Source organism: Leptopilina heterotoma, unplaced genomic scaffold (genome assembly GCF_015476425.1).
Source record: "Leptopilina heterotoma isolate Lh14 unplaced genomic scaffold, ASM1547642v1 Lhet_220, whole genome shotgun sequence".
Lineage (NCBI taxonomy): Eukaryota > Metazoa > Arthropoda > Insecta > Hymenoptera > Figitidae > Leptopilina > Leptopilina heterotoma.
The window spans coordinates 477,993-502,868 of record NW_025110938.1 but is presented as its reverse complement, the minus strand read 5'-3'; the positions used below and the strand labels follow the sequence as shown (position 1 = coordinate 502,868).

Sequence of the window (24,876 nt, the reverse complement as noted above, 5' to 3'; positions counted from 1 at the left end):
TATAACTTTCAGAAATTCTTTTAAGAAATTCAATTATTTTCATAAAATTGCAGTACAAAATAGTTTTAAAAAATTAATTCTTAGAAATGTTTTATTATAATTTTTAACAATCAATTATCTTCAAACAAAGTAAATTAAAATTCTCAAACATTTAATTTTTTAGACCTAATAAAATTTTGGAAAAAACATGTTCATATTATTTTATAATTAAAGTTCTTTAAAAATTTTGTTATTTTCTTTATATTTTTTGAAAATTCTTTTATTTTCAAAATTATTTATCAAATTTTAATTATTTTTAAATTTTAATAGATTTTATCAAATTTCAATTATTATTATCATATTTTATCAAATTTCAATTATTTGGAAATTTTTCAATTGTACATTTAATTAAAAGACTATTATATTTCAAAAATTATTTTAAAATAATTTTAAAAAATTAATTTTAAGAATTTCTTTATTTATTTATTTCTTTATTTATTTTATTAGAATTTTTTAAAAATATTATACCTCAATAACTTTTTAAAATAAACAATTATTATAGAAAATTGAATTTTTGTTCTTAAATAATTGATTTAGAGATGAAATTTAGTTAAAAATTTTTAAATTTTAAAATGTTCAAGTAGATCAAGTCAATATTGGTCAGACAAAAGCTAATAAATTCTAACATTAATTCGGAAATTAGTAGAGAGGATTTTTGTATTTTTTGCTATCAGTGAAAAAAGACAAGTGCAGTCAGCCCGGATACATATTTAATTTTTCTGATTTTTCCAGAAGTAGTCTAAGCTAGTATCAGTCAGACAAAAGTTTGAATATTTTTATATTAATAATCAGTTTTAGTTGTCAAAATTTTATATTTTTCTATCAGAAGTAGAAAAAGTGTAATGGAGTCAAACAGATTTTAAAAGTTTGTGAATGAAATTCTTTCAAAAGGAAGATAAAAAGAAATTCTTCTTCTTCTTTTTCTTAAAGAAAAAAACTCTTGATGAGCAATGATTTAGTAATAATTTTATAACGAATTTGAAAATAATTATTTTATTGTCTGATTGCGTGTGCGATCTGGTGAAAAAAAAGGAACGAAGAAGAAAAAAAAAGAATCTGACAGAGGCCATCTGTTTTGCTCTTATAGGAGTTCTAATTAAATTGATTCGTTCATCGCTGGTTAGAGTCATGGCACGACGTTTATTTCTTTTTCTGGTTATTCAAGAGATGTGGTAACCTATAGTGACACGCGGAAAATGTTCGCGACCATTACCTACGCTACAATATGTAAGAGTATATTGCCCCACGTTAAATTACATAACAACTTGCTCCGCACTGGTTCACAAGATTTTTTCTTTTTTCCTTTTTATTTTCAATTCATCCACTATTCACTAATTTAAAATTAATTATATACTTTATTTGTTCGGTTTGCTTTAAATATTCTTTTGTTTATAGTTTATATATTAATTGATGTAATGTAATTCGCAGTAATAATTATGAGTATAATTGTGAATTATAACATTGAACTTGATTTTGGATTATTTTGTTGTTTTGCTGTAGGAACTGTTATCATAGTAACGGTGCGGTTACTATGGCAACGGTAACCATAGCAATAGTTACTATACTGACCATGGCCATAGCAACGGTGTGGTTACTATGGCAACGGTAACCATAGTAACTGTTACTCCATTGGCCATTGTCATAGCAACGGTACGGTTACTATGGCAACGGTAACCACAGCAACCGTAACCATAGCAACCGTTACTATATTGTCCATGGTCATTGGAACTATGCGGTTAGTATGGCAATGGTTACCAAAGCAACCGTTACTCAATTGGTCATTAATCAATCACTCAATTACATTACAACCACTTGACTGTAATTAAGAAATAAATATTTATAAAAACACCGAACGATTTATAATCGTTAAATTAAACTTCTCCAGTTCAAATAAAAATTTAATTAACTTCAATAAAGTTCGTTTAATTAAAATAAAATTAATTATCAGCGAAAAATTTTTTTTCTTAACTTCAAAATAATGTAAGTAGGTCTTATTATTTTATTTATTAACATTATTATTATTAATTGAGATATTTAATGACATTGAAGAAGAAGAACAAAAAATTTCCAAATTTTATTAAAACCAATTTTATTAATTGACTTGAAGTCAATTAATAAAATTGGTTTTAATAAAATTTGGAAGTTTTAAACCAATTTTATTAATTGACTTCAAATCAATTAATAAAATTGGTTTTAATAAAAATTTGCAAGTTTTTTTTAGAATTTAATTTGAAAACTATAGGTGTTAGTTTTTGAGAAAGAAAAAAATTTGATTGGAATGAAAATTTTTTCTTTTTTTTCCAAGAAAATGTTTTTCTGTAATTGTATAATGGTAGTTGTGGAGAAATGTCGAGGTATAATTTCTCGAGCACGGAGAAAATGACTATTACTCTATAACCATGAAGGTGCGTCGTGGACGGTAAGAGTAGGTCGCACGGACAGGAAACTATCGAACGGAAGCGGAGCGAGGTACTTGACCGTGAAAAGCACCGTAACCAGTGACGGCATCAATCGTTCAAGTTCCCTGAGAAACTTTTTATTAATGAATACACAACGCGTGTAAATGAAACATTTCTCAAAAAATGTAAATGTAATTCTAAAATAGTATTACATTTATTTTCATACTATTTTATTTATTATTTACATTTTATTATTACAATTAGTATTATTATTATTATCATTATCATTATCATTATCATTATTATTATTATTATTATTATTATTATTATTATTATTATTATTATTATTATTATTATTATTATTATTATTATTATTATTATTATTATTATTATTTTCTTCTTCTTCTTCTTTTTATTATTATTTTTAAATAGTAAAATCTTTACAAAAATTCAATTATTTTTAAAACAATTTTAATTGAATTCCTCGAAAGAATTCAATTTTTTAAAAAAAATTTTAACACATTTCGAAAAAATTCAATTTTTTTCTAAAATTTTAATAAAGCCTTCGAAAAAATTCAATTATTTTTATATATAGTAATATTCTTCGAAAGAATTCAATTAATTTTATAAATAATAAAATTCTCTGCAGGAATTCAATTATTTTGAATATACTTAATTTTAAAAAAATTCTTTAAAGAAATTAAATTATTTTCAAAACAACTTTAATTGAATTTCTCGAAAAAATTTCATTATTTCTTAAAATTCTAATAAATTCTTTGAAAAATTTCAATTATTTGTAAAAATATAGTAAAATTCTTCGCAATAATTCAATTATTTTTGAAAATAGTAAAATCCTTTTACAGAAATTCAATTCTTTTCAAAACAATTTTAATAGAATTCCTCGAAAGAATTTGAATTTTCAAATATTAACATAAAATTCATTTATTTTCTAAAATTTTAATAAATTCTTCGGAACAATTCAATTATTTTCAATACAAGAATTCAGTTATTTTCCTAAATAATAGAATTCTTTGAAGGAATTCTATTATTATCAAGAGTGATAAAATTCTTCTCATAAAATTCAATTATCTTTCAAATTAAAAAAAAAATTCTCATTAAAATCCCAATTATCTTTATAAATAAAAAAAATTCTTCCCCAAAGTTCAATTATTTTCAAATCAATTTAAAATTCTCAAAAATAGTACGCAAACATTTAATTATTTTCATAAATAATACAAATTTCTCAGGAATTCAATTATTTACAATTTTTTTTATAAATTCCTTCACAATAATTCAATTATTTTTATATATAATAAAATTTTTGTTAAGGAATTCAATTATTTTCATAAAAAATAATTAAAAATTGGAAAAAATAATAATTGATTTGAAATGATGAAAATAATTTAGAAAAAGTTACTGTAATAATATTCTTATAATATAAAACAATGATTTTTATCACTCGGTCATCTTTAATTATTATAAAAATATTCTTATAAGTTATTGAATTTAAAAAGATTTGAATTTGAATGTTTTGAAAAATTTTAATTCCTACGAAAAAATAATATTTAAATATTCATTTAAAAAAAAGTTATTGATGTTTTTGAATAATTTTTACAAATTAAAAAAATTCGTAAATAAATGTAACAGAACATTTTTTTGAGTAAAATTTTTTTCTTTATTTTCTAAAAATTTAAAAAGTTTTAATTTCATTTTTAATTAAAATTTGTAATTGACAAATAGAATAGAATATTTGTAATGTTTCTTTTCCAAAATAAATTTTGTTTTTTTAAAAGAATAATACAAATTTTTAAAATTTTCATCAAAAATGAGAAGAAATATAGTTTAGAAAAGAGAAAAGAAATAAAATAGTATAAAGAAGAATAAATTTTTCTTTAAAAAATTTCTTCTTCTTTACACTATTTTATCTTCGTTAGAATCCTCTTGTTTTTAAGTTGGTAAATATTTTACACATTTAATTAAGTTCTTAGCTAGATTAAATTTTTTTTTTTCATGTGAAAAATTCTGCGAGAAGACAATTAAATTTCAGTTGAATGTTAGATGGGAACAAAGTGCTGTATAGTATTTGGCAAGAATCGTGCGCAACGAACGAATGTTTATGTAAACTGAGAACTAAAGGCAGGTGAACGAGGAATCGTCGTTATATAAAAAAAAATTATGAATATTTAAAATCTTAGTAGAAAAAAAAATGCGATAATATCACGTCTTCGAATCGTGCAAAGAATTTATCGAAATAATTGGAAATTTAATTCTGCTTCTATTTTTTTTTGGGGTAAAAGTAGTAAGACATTCTCAAAAATTGAATTTTTACAAATTTTAGAGCTTTGTCTATTTAAAAAACTCTTTAGTTTTTAAAACCTAAAATGTCAATTTAAATCAACTTTTTTTCGATTTGAAATGACATTTTAAAAACCAGTTGAAAATATGTCAAATTTCAAAAAAGATACTCTATTTTTGTATTTATTTACACTTTTCCCCTCAGTCCATGGGGACCATAAATGGGTTTCTATATACATAGCTAGTGTGTTAATTAATTCCATGTAGTGTAATAAATTTAAAATTAATAAAAACATTTTCATTAATTTTTCATTATTACAATATTATATGTGTAATAAAAAAAATTCTTATTAATCTTAATATTATTATTATTTTTAATAATATTAACAGTCTAAAATTACTGCAGTATTATTATTTTCAACATGCGATTATTTTATAAGGAAATGTGAATCACAATATCCGTGACATTGTTAGTTTACTGTAACTAGCATCATTTTTGTTTCAATATCTCCCTACTTCCTGTTGCCTCTTAAAATTGTCGCCAATGGCATTTTGCCAATGAATTCTATATAGCTTTCGGAACAAGTGTTTTTATCCACCTCACGATAAACAGGACAATCTATAATTAATTTAATTTTTTAATTTACTTTTTTTTCTACAAAAGAAATTATGGAAATATTTCTCCAAATACTTTATTTTTAGCAAATTCTAAACTATTTTTTCTTCTTTTTAGAAATAAATTATATTTCTCTTTTTTGCTTTATGGAAATAAAATGAATCTGATGAAAATTTTTTGTTTTGATATTGAATTTGTCAGAAATTTTTTTTTATTCTTCTTTTCTTCCTTTTATTCTCTTATATATGAATGTGTGCCTCAGAGGTATTTTCTTACAATTCGTTACGTAATAAATGGTTTATCGAACATTTAAGTAAAAGACGTCAATGAAACGCTCGTGCGCCTGGTAAACAATAATTTTCCAACTAAAAAGGTTAGAAAAATTCTCCAGTTATAAAAATTTATTGTGTATTAGCTGCAATTCACGTTTTACATTGTGAAACTTACGGAGAATTTCATTCTCAATAGAAAAGATATGAGAGGTTGAATACAGCGATGGAAAAAGAATTACATTTTGTAAAATTCATTCTTTTGTCAGATTTCTTTATTTTATTAGATATTTTTTTACTTCTTTACAATTTTCACTGAGAAAATTAGTCTGGAAGGGTGAAATTTTCTTTGGATGAAAATCTATTATTTAAGTTATGATTTCTTGTCTTTAGTTAAGAAAAAATTTTTTTTGCGGAAAAATTTATCAGTCGCGTTACATTTATCAACCGTCCTTATATTGTTCCATAAAAAATTATTTTTCGCCTCTTCTTGGAAAAGTTGTCATTTTTCTTTTCTCTACCTTATCACTTCTTGTCTTTTCACAAATAAAAAATGGTGAAAACTAAAACATTTCAAAAATAGTTTTAACACTCTCTTAGTTTGTTAAAAGTGCTAAACAAAAATCTCTCTTTTGGAGTAAGTTCAAATCAAAATTTAAATTTCTCACCAGAGAATAATAAAAATCCTCGCGTGGGTTACATTTTTATTTTCGACTTGCGCTCTTGCCAGTAAAAAAAATGATTCTTCACAATAGAATTGTTTTTCACTTTATCGAAAACTTTAATTTTCGATAAAAAAATTTTTTTTTTCGATAAAAAATTTTTTTTTTTTTTTATCGAAAATAAAGTGTCAACTCTCAAAAGTTTCGGATTAAGAGAAAAATATAAACAAAAGGAGAATTTGCAAATACAGAAAGCGAGCGGAAAGTCTACCTCTCGTCATTTTTAAAGCTTGATGTCAAGAGTAAACAAAGGATCCTGTGATTCATAACTCGCAGTGTATAAACTCACTGCGCATGATAATGGGGGGCGTTTGGAAATACTTCAAGTCAATACTTGGAAAATAAGTGCCGTACTGTTATGTAACAAACTCCGCTTTTACTGATCCATCGATTTATTATGTTTATTTAACTGAAAATGATATAGAAAGTTGATATTCAGTGTGCTATTTTTTATTATTAATACCGTCTGTCATATAAGTTTTGCACTCGTCAATAAAATTCATTATTCATCCTAACTTTTGTGTTTTTTGATTATTTTTTTTCAACAATTAGCGGATCATTTTTTTTATAGTCGACAGTTAAAATATTAAAGTTAAAGTTAAGTATACTTAACTTAAACTTTTTTTTTTTTTTTTTTTTTAAGTGATCCGCTAAATATTTTAACTTTAAAATTTTAATTTCGACTTTTATATTTTAACTATATAGTTAACAAAGACGAAATTAAAATTTGAAAGTTAAAATATCCAAATACTGCAAGACTGCAGTCAGCAAAATTCAGAAAGTCGAACGAAACAATATTGCTCATTGTGCTATTTAGTAATTTTGTACATGTATATATCTTATCGCAGTGATAAATATAAAAATACATCCCACGTGTTTGTTTTACTTTAAATTTATCTAGGATGAAATGAAAATTATTATAATAAGCTGCTCTGGACGGAAATATAATCTCGTGGTCAGATAACGTGACGAATTTTTCGAAAAAAAAATTAAAAAAAAAAAAAAATGACAGTTATTGCGGAGCAAGTAAGGCTCGTGCGGTAGTTGGAGTTTGTTGTAGAGCTCAACGATACGATGCGTCGAATGAATCTTGTAGACGTCATCAACAAACAGCATAGCGTTACGTAAAGGTCGGTCACCCGACCACGCTACTCTCTGCTGTGCACAGTCACACAACTCAACTCATGAAGCGCACGACCGAAAAGTATGTGTGCAACAAAGTGCGCGCACGTCTGCATCATATCCTCGCACGACAAATGCCGAGACCATTAACTCCTCTCGCGACGAACTCGATTTTTGTAAATTTCAAACAAAAACGAAGGTCGACTTTTCACCCTTTCAACTCCTTATTAATAGCGTGTTATTTACTATTTTTTATAATGTTTTTAATAATTTTCAAATTTATTTAAACTTTTCTGATCATATTTTTAGCTTCTTTACTAAATTTCACTGCAATCCAAATCCATTCCCCATGGGTGATATTCTTAATCTTGAGTAATTTCCTAAAGTCTACTCTCTTATTATTAACCATTTAATTATTAACCATTTTCTAAGTAAAATTTTTTCAAAAATGAAAAAAGTAATTTCATGAAATCTACCCTCTAATAATTATTAACCATTTTCTAAGTAAAAATACAGAACTTACAGTCATAGAATTTAAATTTTGCGCTATTGTAATAATTCAGTGACGCCTCCAACAGATGGCGTCACTGAATTACAGGAAGGAATGGAAGGGGAACAAAAACGAGATGTCTCGTCGAGATTCTCTTCGATTCATTATTTGTTTTTCAAATAGAACGCAAATTTTCTATTTTTAATAATTAAACTAATTCAGGCTTCACACTAAAATAATAAATTTTGAAAAAGTAGTTTTAACACTGAAAAAAGTAGTAAAAAGTAGCAATCGAAAAATTTGACGACTAACTCGTTTTAGTCGATTCACAAAAATTATACTAAAATTTAATTCTGTATTTTGGCGACATTTTCCTGATTTCCATAAAAAATATCCACTTTCTTTCTAGTCCTGAAATTTCAATTCTAAATTTTTATGAAATTCAATTATTTTCCAAACTTTCGGATGGAATTCTTCAAAACATTGATTATGTTTAAAAATACTGTTTAAAAGTAAAAAAAAAAAATTTTAATATAAAACTTATATTAATTAACTTTCAATTAAATTCAAATTAATTGAAAATGTAAATAAATATTTTTAATTTTTTACGAGAATTTGACTATATTCAAAAAATTTTAATTAAAAATTTAAAAAGACTAATTTTTTTTCCATGATTTCTAAACTAAATTATTCGTGAATAATTTTTGTTTAATAAATATAAAAATACTTGATTATTTTTCCAAAGGAATTAAAATTTTCAATACTTGTAAAAACTTTTTGAAATTTATCTATTTCTATAAAAATTTACGCTATAATGTTTTTAATATTCAATTATAATCTAAAATTGTAACTGAAATTCATTTTTAAATCAATTTTTATTAAAAAATTTATAAAATATTTATAAATTTATAATTAATTGAATTCCTGTGAAGTTCTTATTATTTATGAAAATAATTAAATGTTTGCGTAGAATTTTATTTACATTTTTTACAAATAATAATTGAATTCTTTTTGAAAATTTTATTGAAACAGTAGATTTTGAAAATCATTGAATTGGGGAAATTTTTTAAATAATTGAAATTTTGCCAACAATTGTGTTGAAATTTGTAAAAATACTAACTTGAATTCTTTCAAAGAATTTTAATAAAACTTTTAAAAATAATTCAATTCTTTCGAAGAATTCATTTAAAATAGTATTAAAAATAATTGAAATCCTGAGAAGAATTTTATTATTCATGAAAATAATTGAATTCTTGCAATGAATTTTATAAATTTTTTTATTTAAATAATTAATTCCCTGTGAAAAATTTTCTAATTTATAAAAATAATTAAATTATTGTTGCAAAAAATTTTATTAAAATCTTTGCAAATAATTGAGTTTTAACCAAAAAATTTTAATTTTCTCAACTCTATATGCATATTTTTCCAGGAAAAGATATTTTTTAACATAATTATTGTAAATTGTTATCGTCATTGTTCCTGTTCACGATACACAAAACATTGATTTTTTAACACTGTGTTTACTAATAAAAATCGCGTGCAACTCGTGTGTTGAAAATTTATAATCGAAAATTCGATTTAAAAAGACACTGAGGCTCTAATTTCGGATGCCTCTAAAAGAAACTTCTCCAGTTATTAGATATTTTAAAAATAGAAGAAGATAAATTTATAAAATGTTTTCAAAGAAAAATAAAACTGGAAAATTTGATTTTATAAATTTTTTTTCTTTTATTTGCACTTTGTTTGCTTTTCTCGAGAATTTCGTTTTTAGATTTTATTATTAAAAGATTGTAAAACTGAGAAAAATTTTTTCTACTCCAAAAATATGAGGCCAACGAGAAAAAAAATGTTTGAATTAAATATTTTTTATATTATTGAATCAAACTTATGTATTGAATCAAAATTATTGTTTCATTCAAAAATAATGTTTGGTTTACTGTATAACAAAGATTATGTTTGATTCAAATATATTGTTTTGTCAGTGTATTGACGTACATTATTATAAATTATTATAAAGTTATAATTATTATTTTTGTTATAATTTTTATTATAATTCTTTTTTCTATTTTTAATTTTATAATAATTTTTTCTTTATTATTTTTATTTTTATTATTTTTTTATAAATTTTTTATAAATATTTGTTATAATAAACCATTATTCTGAAGGATAAACACATGATACGAATATTTTCTTGTTTTATAAAAAGTGTATCCTTAAATGTGTATACAAACATTGCAGACATGAATTATAAACACATGTCACTCGCAGACAAACTTTATATTATATGCCTATCGTATTCCAACTTTAAGTGTTCCAATCGATATTAATACGTCAGAATGTTAGCACGAATGACCGAGAAATGGGAATGCGTATAAAAAAGTATCATGACTAATCTCATTATTACACTTTTTTTTGCAACAAGAATTTGTATTTTTTTCTGGCATTTGCTTTTATCCCCAAGTGGAAATAAAATGCCAGGTGCATTTTTTAGCCATATCAGGATTTCTTAATAAGGAAATAATTTTTTTTTTGGTACAATATTATCCTTTGTAAAAATTCTAGGCAAAATTAAAAAATTCTAGAATTTTTTTTTTGTTATAAATTATAAAGATATCATTTACAATAAATGCAAAAAATTTAGATCAAAAAATTTTTATTTATTTAAATTTTTAACAGCGCTTTAATTTTTACTACCTATGTTTAAAAACATTTTTTTATTTTTTAAAATAGTTTTTTATATATTTTTTTATTTTTTAAAATATTTTTTAAAATATTTTTTATTAATAAATATTTTATTACACTACATCATGAAATAATTTCACAAAATACTTGTGAAAATTTATACTAAACTAAAGAAATGAATAAATAAATAATACAAACAATGCTAATAAGACGAAGAGGAATTTTTGGCTTTAATGCAAGAATGTTGAACATAGTGAAAAAGAGATTCAATTTCTTGGACTGAATCCATAATATATCAGGATTCAGCATCTCACGTTATTCATTAGGAAAATTTCACTAGACAAACAGAAGAATAATGATAATTGGTTTGAAGAAAATTAGAGGAAAGTTGAAATATACAATGTTAGAGTATATAGAGAGTGAGACTCCCCTCATTGTGCATCGTTTAACTGGCCTTTGAGAGTGGACAACAGACTCTCTTGGGTGCGGAGGCAATGACATTGCTCACAATGCCAGGATGTACTCTGCGTCATCCGTTGACGTTGCCATTCACCTCCTATCTTTTTAAAACGAAAAACACATTCAATTATTCCACTTTAAACAATTTTTTTTCACTTAAAATAAAATTGTCTTCTCTGAAAATATTTTTTTTTTTTTATTAAAAATTATAATTTCTCGTCCATTGTACTTTTTACCAAAATATTTATTCATCAGTGTATTTATAACACAAGACAAATAAATGATTCGTTAATTTTTTTTAATTTAGAATAAATAATTCGCCAAATAATTTCAGTTTTATTTTTTTTTATTTGTCTTCAAAATTTAAAAAAAAAAATTGCTAGAGACGATAAATTATACAGACTCGTATAATTTTATAAGCGCTAACTATATAAGAACTTTTGTCCTGGAAAAAAATTCTAAACTTCATGGTTTGATTATTGTGATAACCTTGTTACATGCGGAAGTGTATCACACCGTCTTTTCTTTCAAGTTCGACGAACTTTTTCTAGATTTAGCCTCTTAAATTAAATCAGTTTCCGACTTAGGAACAAAAGAAAAAATCAGAATAATTCATGAACCTTATTCTCATCTTCGAATAAAATTTTCCTTCTTTTTTCTTGATTAGCCAAATTTGTTCCTTAGTTTAAAAATTTTATTAAATTATCAACTATTTATAATAATTATCGATTAATTACATTAAAAATTATCGGTTAATTTTACAATTATAATAATAATTATCGATTAATCATAATAGTTATCGGTTAATTATAAAAACTATAGTAATTCTAGTAATTAATTAATTACTATTAGAATTTAAACTCTACTTGGATTTAATTAATTTTCCGTTTTTTCTAAAGGTTACGATTTTCTTTTATGTAAAAAACAAAATATATTTCCAGCTTCATTACTGGGTATATTGTTATGTAAATTAATAACACTTGAGAGTAAAATCAACTTTATGTAACTTATTATTCAAAAATACATCTCACAAATTTAACACTAATTAGATAATATCTTTTTACAAATTAAGTTAATTTTGTAAAATTAAAAATATTCAAATTCAAAAAAAAAGAAAAGTTTTTCTTCTCTGAAAATTCAATTTTGTTTCGACATTAAAAAAAAAAAGGGAAAACAAGATCCTCAATAATAAAGTAGGTTTATTAGTTAATAATTTCGTAGTTAAGTCATTGCAGAAACAATAGTCGGTTATTAATTTATTTACGAAAAAAAAAAAAATTCTATATCGTAATCTAAACTATCAGCATCATTACGACAACAATTTTATGTAATGCAATTCATCGAGTTTGAAACTCGAAATTCTGCTGATTTACGACATAGTTTTCCAATGGGAGAATATCAGCAATGGGGGCCTTTCTGATTTTAAATTGTGATATAGCAAGAGAAAGAGAGATAGAAAGATATTTTACTGTCGCTAAATCCGTTTGTAATTTTAGTAAATGTAATAATCGATATAATTGAAGGATATATTTATTTTTACGAAATATAAATTGCATTATTTTGTTGCTTAAGAACTTTTATACAATTACACACTTCCATATATAATTATTGTTATTAATTTCTCTTACCTAATTTTGTTTCATTATAAAATTTTTATGTACATGAAATATTTAATTTTTCTAAGTTTTTCTTTTGATTAATGTTATTTTAATAGAGTGTTGAAAAATTATTTATGTTTATTTTTATTTACGAGTGTTTATTATTCTTTGCTTTTGCAATTTGTTGTTATTTCTTATTAACTATTACTAATAATAATAATAATTATTATTATTAATTTTCTACAGAAAAAAGCAAAAAATTTATTTGTTTATTATATTACTATTATTTTAATTATTATTAATTATTATTATTATCTGTATATTATTATTTTTCTTTTCTATATTTTTTTATTTAATATTAAATTTTTATTATAATTTCTGTAATTTTTTATTTAAAAAAATATATTTTCTTTTTTTTTCCTCTAAATAATAATTCACTATTAATTATTAATTATTATTATCTATTATTATAATAATAAAAAATTGCTATTATTACCATCATCATTATTATTTACAGCCTTTAAATTTAATAAAAATTTTCTATTTATTTAATTTTCAATTTTATTAATTCGATAGAATTATTTAAATCACTAATTTTAAATACAAAAAATAAATTTTTATTCCAATTTGAAGAAACAAAATTTTCTAATTGAATTTGTATTTTTTGTTTGTTTTAGCACCTAACAGTCCATTGCATCTTAGCAACAGGGCCCATGCCTTATTTTTGCTGAATAGGCCGCAAGCTTCTCTCACCGATGCTGATCATGCAGTTCGTTTAAGACCAGACTGGGGCAAGGTTGGTATTATTAATGTTTCTAAATATAGTTTACATAAAAATGCATTTAAAAAATAATAAGAAAACATTTTTTTTATAATAAAAAATTACAAAAATTATTTTTTCATCCTACAGGGACATTATAGACGAGGATTAGCTCTATCAGCTTTAGGAAGGCATGAAGAAGCGGTTTTTGCTCTTTGTACAAGTGTAGCCATTGATAAAAATTCTCAAAATGTTCGCCACGAACTCACCAGGGTGAGTTGATATTTTTTTAAATCTACTTTTTAAGCTATTTCTTCTGTTTCGAGTTATTTTTTTGGTGCTTTTTCAAATTTTTTCAAAGTTCTTTTATATAAAATATATTTTTATATAAATATTTTTATATATTTTTTTTGTGTAATTTTTAGAGAAAAATATTTTTGAAGTCGACAATAATCTCTTTTTAAATTTCAGGCATTACATCGTGCACTGTCGCCAAATCTTCGAAGGAATAATAACGCTTTTATTTTAACTCCATACAATTTAGTTGAGGCAGCAATTCGCACAAAAAGAAATCGTCATCATTTACTGTTGCCTTTAATAAATTCAAATCAAAGGCATCGAAGAGCAACGCTTAATACCTCAGATTGTGAAGACAATAGCAGTGGAGGGGAGGAGGAATTCACCCAGGTAATTTATTTTTTCACTCAAAAAAAGAAAATTTTTTTTTCATATTCAAATATTTTCTTCATAAAGGTTGATTCATTCTTTAAAAATTTCATCAAATGAAAAAGAACAAAAAGTATCGTCCGTTTTTAAAAGACAATACTATTTCCTTTGAAAGCGTTCAAGATTCTCTTCTTTCCTGAAAAAAATATGCCAACACTGAAGAAATGTCTCTTGTTTTATTATCTGTTGATAATGTAGAATTCGCAGCTCTAGAAAAATTTTCTTTACCCAACTGCCTTTGAATAAGTTTTGTAGCATTTATTTGAGTATTTGGAATTGTTCGAGATTCACCAAGGCAAAATGTTAGTCTGATCTTTTTTATTTAGTAAAAAAATAAGCAGAAAGTCTGTATAGATGAAAAAGATGAAGAAGAAGAAGAAGAAGAAAAAAGTTAAGTTAAGAAAAAAGCTTCATGAGATGTTAAAATTTTCTGGGTCCAAAAGAACATGAAGAAGACTATAAAAGAAGAAGTAGAACAAGGTAGAAGTAGACCGCAGGATGCTAAAGTTTTGTGAGGTATTAAAGAACCAAAAGAAGACAATAAAAGACTCTAGTGCCTGGCATACTTTATGTGATGCACCAGCAAAAAGAAGCATTAGCACATCCGGTAGTCAGTACATCTCCTAATTGAAGAAAAAGCTCCCAAAGATTTACGAACCTTAATTTTTATTAATTTTTTTTTATTTATTTTAAATTTCGAATTTTTTATCCAATATGTAAAATAATATCGTTTTTGACTGACAATCATTTTTGGTACTTCCATTTCTTTTGTTGCTAAAACTTCCTAATATGTTACAGATGATCTGTAGGACACCTTTGTCGAACATGATGCCACAGGATAGTGCCAAATTGCATACATCCATAAACAGGGTATACCAAGAAATCGAGAAACTGAAAAGTGAGTTGAATTTTCTCCAGAAGAATATAAATCGTATTTGTGAGACAAAAATTTGTGCAGACAAAATCGAAAATTAACGTTTCGAAAAAATAGTACAACAATTAATCGGTATTATTTTTAGCACCAAAAGAAAAAAATGCTACCGAATTTTTTGGTGTCTTAACCGTGACCTTCTTACTTACAAGTTACAAGTAAGAAGGTAAATGATTAATAGCAGTAAATTGGAATTTAGAATTAGTTTAGTAATTAGAATTGAGTAATAGAAAAGACTGTTTCTTGAAACAGAAGAAGAATTTAAAGATTGCATAATTTTTTAGGAATGGAATTGAGACCTGCGGAAATTCTTCTACCTCCTCTATCTGGTGGAACAACCGGTGAATTGGACTGCATTCTCTGCTGCAGACTTTTATGGAAACCTGTCACGACATCATGCGGACACACTTACTGTTGGATGTGTTTAGACCGTTGCCTAGATTATTCCTCCTCTTGCCCTCTTTGTATCACTTCTCTCTCTGACGTAAGTAGGAAAACAAATTTTCTTTTACTGTTAACTTAATAGTATCAAATTGTAACGAATTGATACCAAAAATCTGGAGCAAATAAAAAATTGATCTAATTTTGTGGCATTAGTTTGATCTCTAATATCCATTTGATACTTTCAAGAAAATTGTGTTCTACTAACTGTATAACAATTGGAAATGCATACAACTCTAAGTTATAGTTGGAAATTACAACTACAATTTAGAGTTGAGAATGCATACAACATTAAGTTATAGTTGAGAGAACATACAACTATAGAGTATAAGTAAATAAAGTAAATGAAGTGAATGTCAGTGAATTAGGTCAGTTAATTTTTTTTGTTACCCCAATGACTGCAAAGCACAATTTCAGACGCAATCAATCCATGGCCCTTTTTTTCGCATTCCAGTATCTGGCGACTAGCCAAAAGACTGTAACTGACTTTGTGGAGAGAGCTTTGAAGATTGTGGCGCCGAAGGAGTACAGCACGAGGGCGGCGAGTCATCGACACGAGTTAGTTCAAGGCCTCGGTCTTCTTGGTAGTGAGGAGATTGCCGTTTTTATCTGCACAACATCATTCCCATGCGTTGCCTGTCCCCTTTTTGTATACGAACCGAGGTACAGACTGATGGTGAGACGATGCGTCGAGAGTGGTGTTCGACAATTTGGCATCTCGGCGTGTCTCAATAGAGAAGCAACTGGTGCCAAACGGTAAACAAACATTCCTCATAATAATCACATTTTTTGCCTATCATAATCAAAAAGTAATCAAAAGTTATCGAAAGTCTTCAAAAGTCTTCAATAGTTATTATCGTATCAAGGGCGCAAAATAGGTGATTGCGGCGATGGCGAGATGAAGGGACCGAGGGGACATTTTCGCGCCCGAGGCGAAGCCGAGGGTGCGAAAGTGTCCCCGAGGTCCCGAAATCTCGCCAAAGTCGTAATCACCTTTGCGCCCATGTTGCGAACATAATTTTTTGTCCTAACTGCATGAAAAGTATGGCATTGAGGGCACGAGCGAAGCGGGCGCAAAAGTACAGCAAGCGGGCGTAAAAGTACTTTTGCGCCCGCTCGGGCTAGATGAAGCGGGCGCAAAAGTACTTTTGCGCCCGCTTGTGTGACGTCAGCGGGCGTAAAAGAACTTTTGCGCCCGCTTCCCCGGCCCCGGGCGAGAATCAGTTACTTTGCGCCCACTTTAAGTGCCCAAAATGACATACTTTTCGTGCAGCTAGGACAAAAAAGTAATTAAAAGTCTTCAAAAGTAATCAAAAATTATCAGAAGTAATCAAAAGTCTTTAAAAGTAATCAAAAGTTATCAAAAGTACCCAAAAGTAATCAAAAAGTAGTCAAAAAGTTGTGGTCGCAAAACTAATGGCCTTTTCTTTAGATATGCTGAATTTGGGACCATGCTAGAAATCAGGGACCGAGTCCTATTGAAAGACGGATGTAGTATTTTAAGCACAGTGGGTGGTAGACGATTTAGGGTCCTGTCCGGAGGAGAGAAGGACGGTTACGATACAGCCCAAGTGGAATTTATCAGGGACTCGCCGGTCCAGCCTGATCAAGTGCTCAATCTTCTGGAACTTCACGATAAGGTACGGATTTGTTCTACATTGTCCTATTGTTGTAGTTTGGGTCAACCTCGAACCTATGTCCACAATAGGCTCTTTTTATGTCCCTATATATGGTTCAAAATGGTTAAAGTTTCAAAAGTTTTTTTTTGTCTTTGGTTCTTATGTTCATCTTTTGGTATCCTTACGTTACGTTCATCACGAGGACATAAAAATAGCCTATTTTTGACATGGTCTTTTTGTTTTTATGTTTAAATCAACATAAGGACTCAAAAAGAGCCTATTGTGGACACAACCTTTGTACTCTTCTGCTATGTTCAACATAAGGACCCCAAAAGAGTCTAATACAACTCTTCAAAAATGTTAAGGTTTCAAAAGTTAATCTTCTGCTTTTTTTTGTGGTTCAGGTTCAAACGAAAAGTAGAAGATGGTGGGACACGGTGCCATTGAGTCAACAATCGGAGATCCAACGAGTTTTTGGAAGAATGCCAGAGACGGAAGAAGATTGGCTGTGCCTACCGGATGGACCATCCTGGTCCTGGTGGTTATTAGCCATTCTGCCATTAGGACCCCAATTACAAGTTGGAATACTTGGTACGACGAGTCTTGAGAAACGATTGAGGGCAATTGAAAAAACTCTCGATCATATGGAACAGAGACAATTCACAGTGACTCCGGCAACATCCGAAGAAACAACAACATCCACCAGTATCTGCAGAGATGACGATGATGATTCAATTAATCAAAATCCCATCTCAATGGTTCAACAGTCCTAGGATTGGCCTATAATACGATCTTCTTCGTTATTTTCTATATTAATATCTCAAAACAATTTTCCTCAACAAAGTCTGATCAATCTTTTATAAGTAAAAATGCACACATTTCACATTTATATCTTCCTTATTCTCTTTAATAATTTCTTCTCTATAAAAAAAACTATTGAAACTATAAAAAACTTGGCATTAAAAGCGCTTATGAATTTCCTCTTTTGAATAATTTTCGAAATACAATTTCTATTTCAATAATATTCATAATATTCATAATTTATAATTGTATATGTGTCCGAACACTGGGGGAGACAATAGTAGACGCCAAACAGAACCAATGAAGCTCACAAGAAAAATTAGTGTTCAATGACAATAAAGTACTGAATATAATTTAATAAATTGTTAATAAAATGTATCTTTGCTCTCGTTCAGTATTCGGTCATCTCTACCATGTTCGCACTGGGAAAACAATTGGAATTCAAACAGAAAATTTTAGAACCTTTTTTTATTTTTTGTTAATATTTGTTAATAGTCAGTTCAACTATAATTTAGGTTTGAAACATTTTTTTTAATTTTCAATTTCCATTTTTTTAAATGAATGAAAAATATGACTTAGCAAAGATATGTTAAATTCGATTAAAACAAAAAAAAAAGATTCAAATAGTTTTCTCAGTTCGATTTAAAGTCTAAATATCTCTGAATAAAATTCGAAACCATATTGTTTAACAATTAAATTTTCATCTATTTTCAATTTTTCAACTGCAGCAAATTATTGCGAGAAATTGGATGAACGCATTTTCGAGAAACTTTATCGATTATATTGATATTTTATCTAATGTTAATAATTCGGTTAAAGTTAAAAGTCTCCGATTGTTAGGAAAAGTAATTAAATTCTCTAATCACAATGTGAATGCTCAATTTCAATTCGTTCATCCAAGGGACATTTTTTCGAAAACAAAATATTCCATTTCTCCCAGTAATTTGAAGAAAACAAATAATTAAAAATCTTTCTTATTAAAATAATAAAAATATGTGACTCTCCACTGTAAAAGGGGTAAAAAACAAATTTTAGTTTTTACCTTCATGGAAATTTTTTTTATTTTTAAAATAAAAAATAATTTTTCTTCGAATATTTTGAAAGAAATAGAAATTAATTTCTGATTATGATAATTGTAGGTACTGATATTTAGTCCTCTTTTTTTGTTATAAACTTAAAAATTAAAGAAAATAAACAAAAATTTAAAAAAAATTTTTTTTAAATTTTAAAACATTTTTTTAAAAATTTTTTATTTTGAATAAATTTGCTTCGTTCACCGTAGAGCGTCACATATTGACACCGAAATCCATGGGGAGCAAATTATTTACTGATCACATTCTACGAAAAAAAAAAACACGTGTGTGTTTCTAAATGAATCTAGAAAAAAAATTGTGAATAAAAGTTGTATGAAAGTTGTTTTTTTTACACATTCGAACTATTTTCAAACAAAAATATTATAAAAAGATATTTTATGGAATGTCTGAAAGTTTCTTGATAAAAAAAAAACGCAGCGCAAATAATTCATCATTTTTTATATAACTCTCACAATAATGTTTAAGGCGTCACTGATAAGACTACTCGCAAAACTACGCTAGCATATAGTAATTTATTTTCATGTCTTTTAAAAACAAAAAATCATCACGATTATTATTATTGATAATCGATCAATCTTACTGACACATGAATATTTTTTGAAATTTCGTTTGATATATTTTTTAAGTTTACGTGAAGCTGAAACTGGCATCCAGATAATTTTTGAAAATTAAATTTTAAAGTTAAATATATTTAAATAATAATTACTCAAATTTAATAATAGTTAATTACTTAAATTTAAAATATTAAATTTTTTTTTAAAGATGAAACTTATTTTTTTTTTAATACCAACATAAAATTTTTTAAATTAAAAGAATGACAGTTTCAGTTTCATTAAGTTTACCATGACAATTAAACAAGTAAAAAAAATTAAATTAAATGAATAAAAAATACTTTGGAGAATAATTGAAGAAAAGTAATTTTTAAATAGAAAAAATTTGAGTGTTTAAATATTAGAATTGGTGTATATGTTTGTTATACATTACTGTTGCTGTTATTTCTCAATTAGTATGTTTACTTAAACTTGTTATAGTTTTGTTATAATAATATTATAATATTTTTTTTTTTTTTTTTTTTTTTTTTTTTTTTTTTTTAATATTATAATAAAATATTGTCATAATTAATTTATTAGTTATCGTGGAATTGAAACTGTTCATTCTTGAAAAAAAGTCGAAAAAAACTATTTTAAATAACGAAATTTTGAAAAGAATTTTTGAAATAAAATTTTGAAGTAAAATTATTTTACACAAAATAATTTTAAACAATTTTTACACAAAATGTACTAAATTTTTGAGTAAACAAAATACTATCTTGAGAAAAAATGTCTTTATTGAAATGTTTAACATCCTAAAAATAAAAACAAAATGGAAAATTAAAAATTATTTATCAATTTTTAGTAAAGTTGTTAAATTTCTTAATGTAATATTTTCGAATCTTTTTGATTTGATGTAATTTGATTCGATTTTGAAATTTTTGATTTAAATGGAATTTCATTAAAAAATGAAATTTTCTATTTGTCGAAATTGTTGGATTAATTTCGTAATTATGAAGAAAAAAAAAGAAGAAAGACAGAAAGTGATCAAACAATTTTGAACAGTAAATACATATCAAGTGAAAATTTTTTAAAAATATTCAAACACTTGTAGTAAACTTCTAGAAATTTCATATCAATCATAAGCAACATACAGTTTAGTATGTACAAGATGAGACAAAACTATAGTTATACACAATTTGCATATATTATTTTACTATTGTTATTGTTGTTATTATTATAACAACAAAAAATAATATATATATGGCTTTTTTACTATATTATAAAATAAACATGTCGATATACGATACACAATTATTTCCACCAATTTTTTTTTCTTTTTTTTCTATTATAATATAATATTGCAAAAGAAACGAAAATTTTTCCATTTTGACGTTCTCGCTAAAAAAAAAACAATGAAAAGGGAGAAAGGAATGATTCGATTATTTTTCAGGGGTTGTCTAATCGTCGTGATAAAAAAATATATATAAATAAATATATGTTGATGTGCGAAATATTAGAATTGAAATTTCATTCGAGGGAAAAAGAATGTATTGTTTGTTTTCTTAAGAAATGAAAAAGAAAAAAAAAAGAAAAAAATAAGCAAAAATAAAAATAAAATAGAAAAAAATATTCTTTACATGGAATTAGTTTTTGAATCATTTTCAATGATTTGCACTCTTTCTCTCGAATGGAGATTAATTCTGTTTCTAAATGCGAAAAAATATCAATATTTTTCGATAATTAGCTTGATTAGAGGAATTTAGAAAAATTTTTATCTAAATATATATATGATTGTGAATGTGAGAAGTTGGTATGTTTAGACAACTCTTTTTTTTTGAATGTGTCGATTCTCAAACACTTTTAAGAGAAAAAAAAACTTATATAAATCATGCATTGTGATATTACTGTGTAGCTTACTTTGTATAATATTGATTACTATTACTGTAAGATGCCATTCGACTTTCCATTTCTACTTCAACAGTTTTCTTATATTTATCTCCATTTCCTCATATCTAATTATTGTATAATAAAATTTACGAAAAGTAACATTAAGATGTTTTTTTTCTCAATCCACGAGAGAATAATTTTTTTTCTCTCTCTCTCTCTCTCTTAAAAAATTTTTTACAAAAGAAAAGTTTCATTTACAAAATTTAATTAAAATTTTTACTTAATTTATTTAAATTTTAAAATAAAATAAAAAATAAATAAAAAAAAAAAATTTTTAAGAATGTTACAAAAAAATTTAGGTTAAGAGAAATTAAAGGAAAAATAAAAGAAAAAATATATTTATATCAAACTTCATACTAAAACCAACTGAAAGTAAATCAAACTAAATTGTATAGATTTTCAAAAGATTTTCTGGTAATGTTTACTTTATTATTAATTGGGAAATTAATTGCAAAAAATTATATTCTGAATAAAAAAATTGCAATTTTAGTATGAACAAAAAAGTGGAATATTTTGAAAAATATCAAGTGGCACCTTCTCCAAATCGTGATTATTATGGCATTAAAGTTCTCTGTGATGAGGTATTATAAAAATTTATAAACTTATTTAAGTGTTGAGTGAAATTAAAAAAAAAATTTTTAATCACTATTATGAAAAAACTGTTACTTAATTTTTTCGTAGATAATAATTTTTTTATGGAAAATATCACATGGACCGCATAGAACACCCATAATACGAGTTTTGAAATTTTCCGAATTTGCTTCAGATAAAAGCTCACAAGACGAAATTCAACGAATTTTTGGTACTTTTTTTTTATTTTATAATTTTTCCAAACGAGATTTTTTTACATTTTTTGTTAAAATTCTATCCTCTGAAACTAATCTTCTTTTCTATTAGTAATAGTAAAATTTTTTCCTGTAAAGTAATAACAATTAAAATTGTTAAAATTTTAATTTTATAAAATTTTATTTTTATAAAATTTTAATTTTATAAAATTTTAATTTTATAAAATTTTGTTTTTATATAATTTTATTTTTATAAAATTTTAATTATAAAATTTTAAAACAATTATTAAATAATAACTAGGCAACCATTTACTGGAACACATGAAAAATATATCAGAAAGAAAATTATCGCTTTTAACATTGCCAAGAAATATTATTGCGAAAATAGCGAATTATTTAAGAGTTAAAGACATTTTAAATTTGTCAACATTATCTCAAGTTTCTAAAGAGGTAAAATAATTGTAATAATTATAATATTTAAAATAATTATTAATTTACTGTTATAGAAATTTTTAATCGTTAAGAAATTTTTTAAAATTGTATAAATTTTTATTATTTAAAAAAAATCAGGTCTTTGACAACGACACTGTTTGGGAATTGAAGTACAAAATGTTAAAAGGTTCAAAAATTAGTCCTGAAGATAGAAAAATTGCCACGACTTCAGGTTGGAAACGATTATTAAAAGAAAAGCAATTACAAGGAACAATGAAAAATCGAAAGGTGAGAAGAAAGAATTTTTTTAAAAACTTTTTTCACCCAATTTGGTATTTAAAAATATTTTTCAAACTTCACACAAATTAAAAACCGTTTTTAAAAAATCAAAAAAATCAAAAAAATTTAAAAATATTTTTAAAACCTTAAAGAAAATTTAAAAACGTTTTTAAAACATCAAAAAAATTTTTAAATATTTTTAAAACTTCACACAAATTTAAAAACGTTTTTAAAACATCAACAAAATTTAAGAACTTTTCTAAAACTACAAAGAAATTTTTAAACTTTTTTAAAATATCAAAAATATTTACAGAAATAAATTGTAAAACTATAGAAACAATTTTTTTTCCTTCCAGTCTTGTGAAGCTGAACAAAAAAGAAGTGAACGAATAAATTCGTCGAAGCAAATTAAAAAAAATCAAAATACAACGAAAAATTCTGCACCCAATGTTGTTGTGCAAAATTTGGAAAAGAAAATTTTTTCAAAAAAAGATTCGGAAAATAAACAGACTCAAGTAAAGAGAATCACATCCGCAAGTGCTGGCGATATGAAAATTTCAAATCGAACTAAGATGGAATTGAGAGCAAATAAAAATATCCCCCAAAAACCAATTTTTGTCAAAAATCTAAAAACTGTAAATCCAGAGTCACCTTCTGAAAATATAAAATTGAAAACAAGCAACGTAAATAAAAACTTAAAATCAAACCAAACTAATAACCAAACGAGAAATAAAAAGTTGACACCTTCAATAAATCAGAAAAAAGAAAATGAGAAGAGGAACACTGCTACTAATTTAAAATCAGATCCTGAAGATAATTTCTCTAAATACAAACACAATAGTGCAATAAGTTCTCTAATTGAAGAGAATCTCAAAAAAATGAAAAGTCCAAGGAGTATATTTAATTACGATTTCAGTGTATTAGATGATAAAAAATCGTCTGGAGATTCAGGAAATTTTTCTCCCAAATCGAAGAATTTGAGAAATGAAATTTCAAAGAATTCAACAAATGAAGAAAGAAGAAAAAAAGTTTTTGAAGAAATGAAGAAAGATGATGAAATTTCAAGTGATGAGGAGATGGAACGTTTGAATGAAAATTATCTCAAGGCACGAGACGATTTAATGAAGAGTATGAATCGAGTTTCGAATTTTCCACTCTTTAGATCGAAAAATTTTCCCAATAATTCTTCATTGAGTGAAAATTATCGAAAATCCTTGGGTAAAATACTTGATGCTGGGGGAAAATTTCGAGCATCAAGTTTTAGAATAAAAAATGAAGATGATAGTGAAATTATTAAAGAACTATCGAATATTCATTTTCCAAATGATCTTTAAAATTTGCAACTAGAATTTGCAATTGAAATTGGAATTTTCAATTTCAACGTACAATTTGCAATTAAAAACTCTCAATTTTAAATTAGATTAAATTTTTTTTTGTAAACATTTTTTAAAAGATAAAATCCTGTTTGAGTAAAATTTGTCAAAATAAAAAAAAAACTTAATTAAAAAAGATTTAATTAAAAGAATTAAGTTCACAAAAAGTGAAGGAATTCCAGTTTTAATTGAGTATAATTTGTTAAATAAATAAATTAAAAGAATTGAATGAAAAAAATAAATTGCAGAAAAAGAAATAAAAAATAATGAATAAACAGAATTCAGTTAACAAAAATGAAATAAATTTTATTTTTCGTCCATATAGTTTGTTAAATAAATAAACAAAAAAAAAATGAAAAAAAAATAAAACAGTGAACGAAAAATATGAATTGAAAAAATTGAATAAAAAGAATTAAGTTAATAAAAATTAAATATAATTTAGTGTTAATCTTAATCCACATAGT

The 24,876-nt window shown here is 25.1% G+C and overlaps 1 protein-coding gene across 1 annotated transcript in view; it reads left to right on the top strand.

The window, feature by feature from the left end:
• The window catches only part of LOC122502094 (LON peptidase N-terminal domain and RING finger protein 3), a 43,920-nt gene extending 23,854 nt beyond the window's left edge, over positions 1–20,066 (top strand). Inside the window, exons 2-9 of the mRNA XM_043611986.1 lie at positions 13,369–13,487; positions 13,602–13,724; positions 13,923–14,138; positions 14,976–15,075; positions 15,393–15,592; positions 16,004–16,305; positions 16,982–17,189; positions 17,573–20,066. Coding sequence (XP_043467921.1) covers positions 13,369–13,487; positions 13,602–13,724; positions 13,923–14,138; positions 14,976–15,075; positions 15,393–15,592; positions 16,004–16,305; positions 16,982–17,189; positions 17,573–17,941 — 1,637 coding nt within the window. The 3' untranslated portion in view covers positions 17,942–20,066. The remainder of the gene's footprint in view (positions 1–13,368; positions 13,488–13,601; positions 13,725–13,922; positions 14,139–14,975; positions 15,076–15,392; positions 15,593–16,003; positions 16,306–16,981; positions 17,190–17,572) is intronic.
• The last annotated feature ends 4,810 nt before the right edge of the window (positions 20,067–24,876 follow it).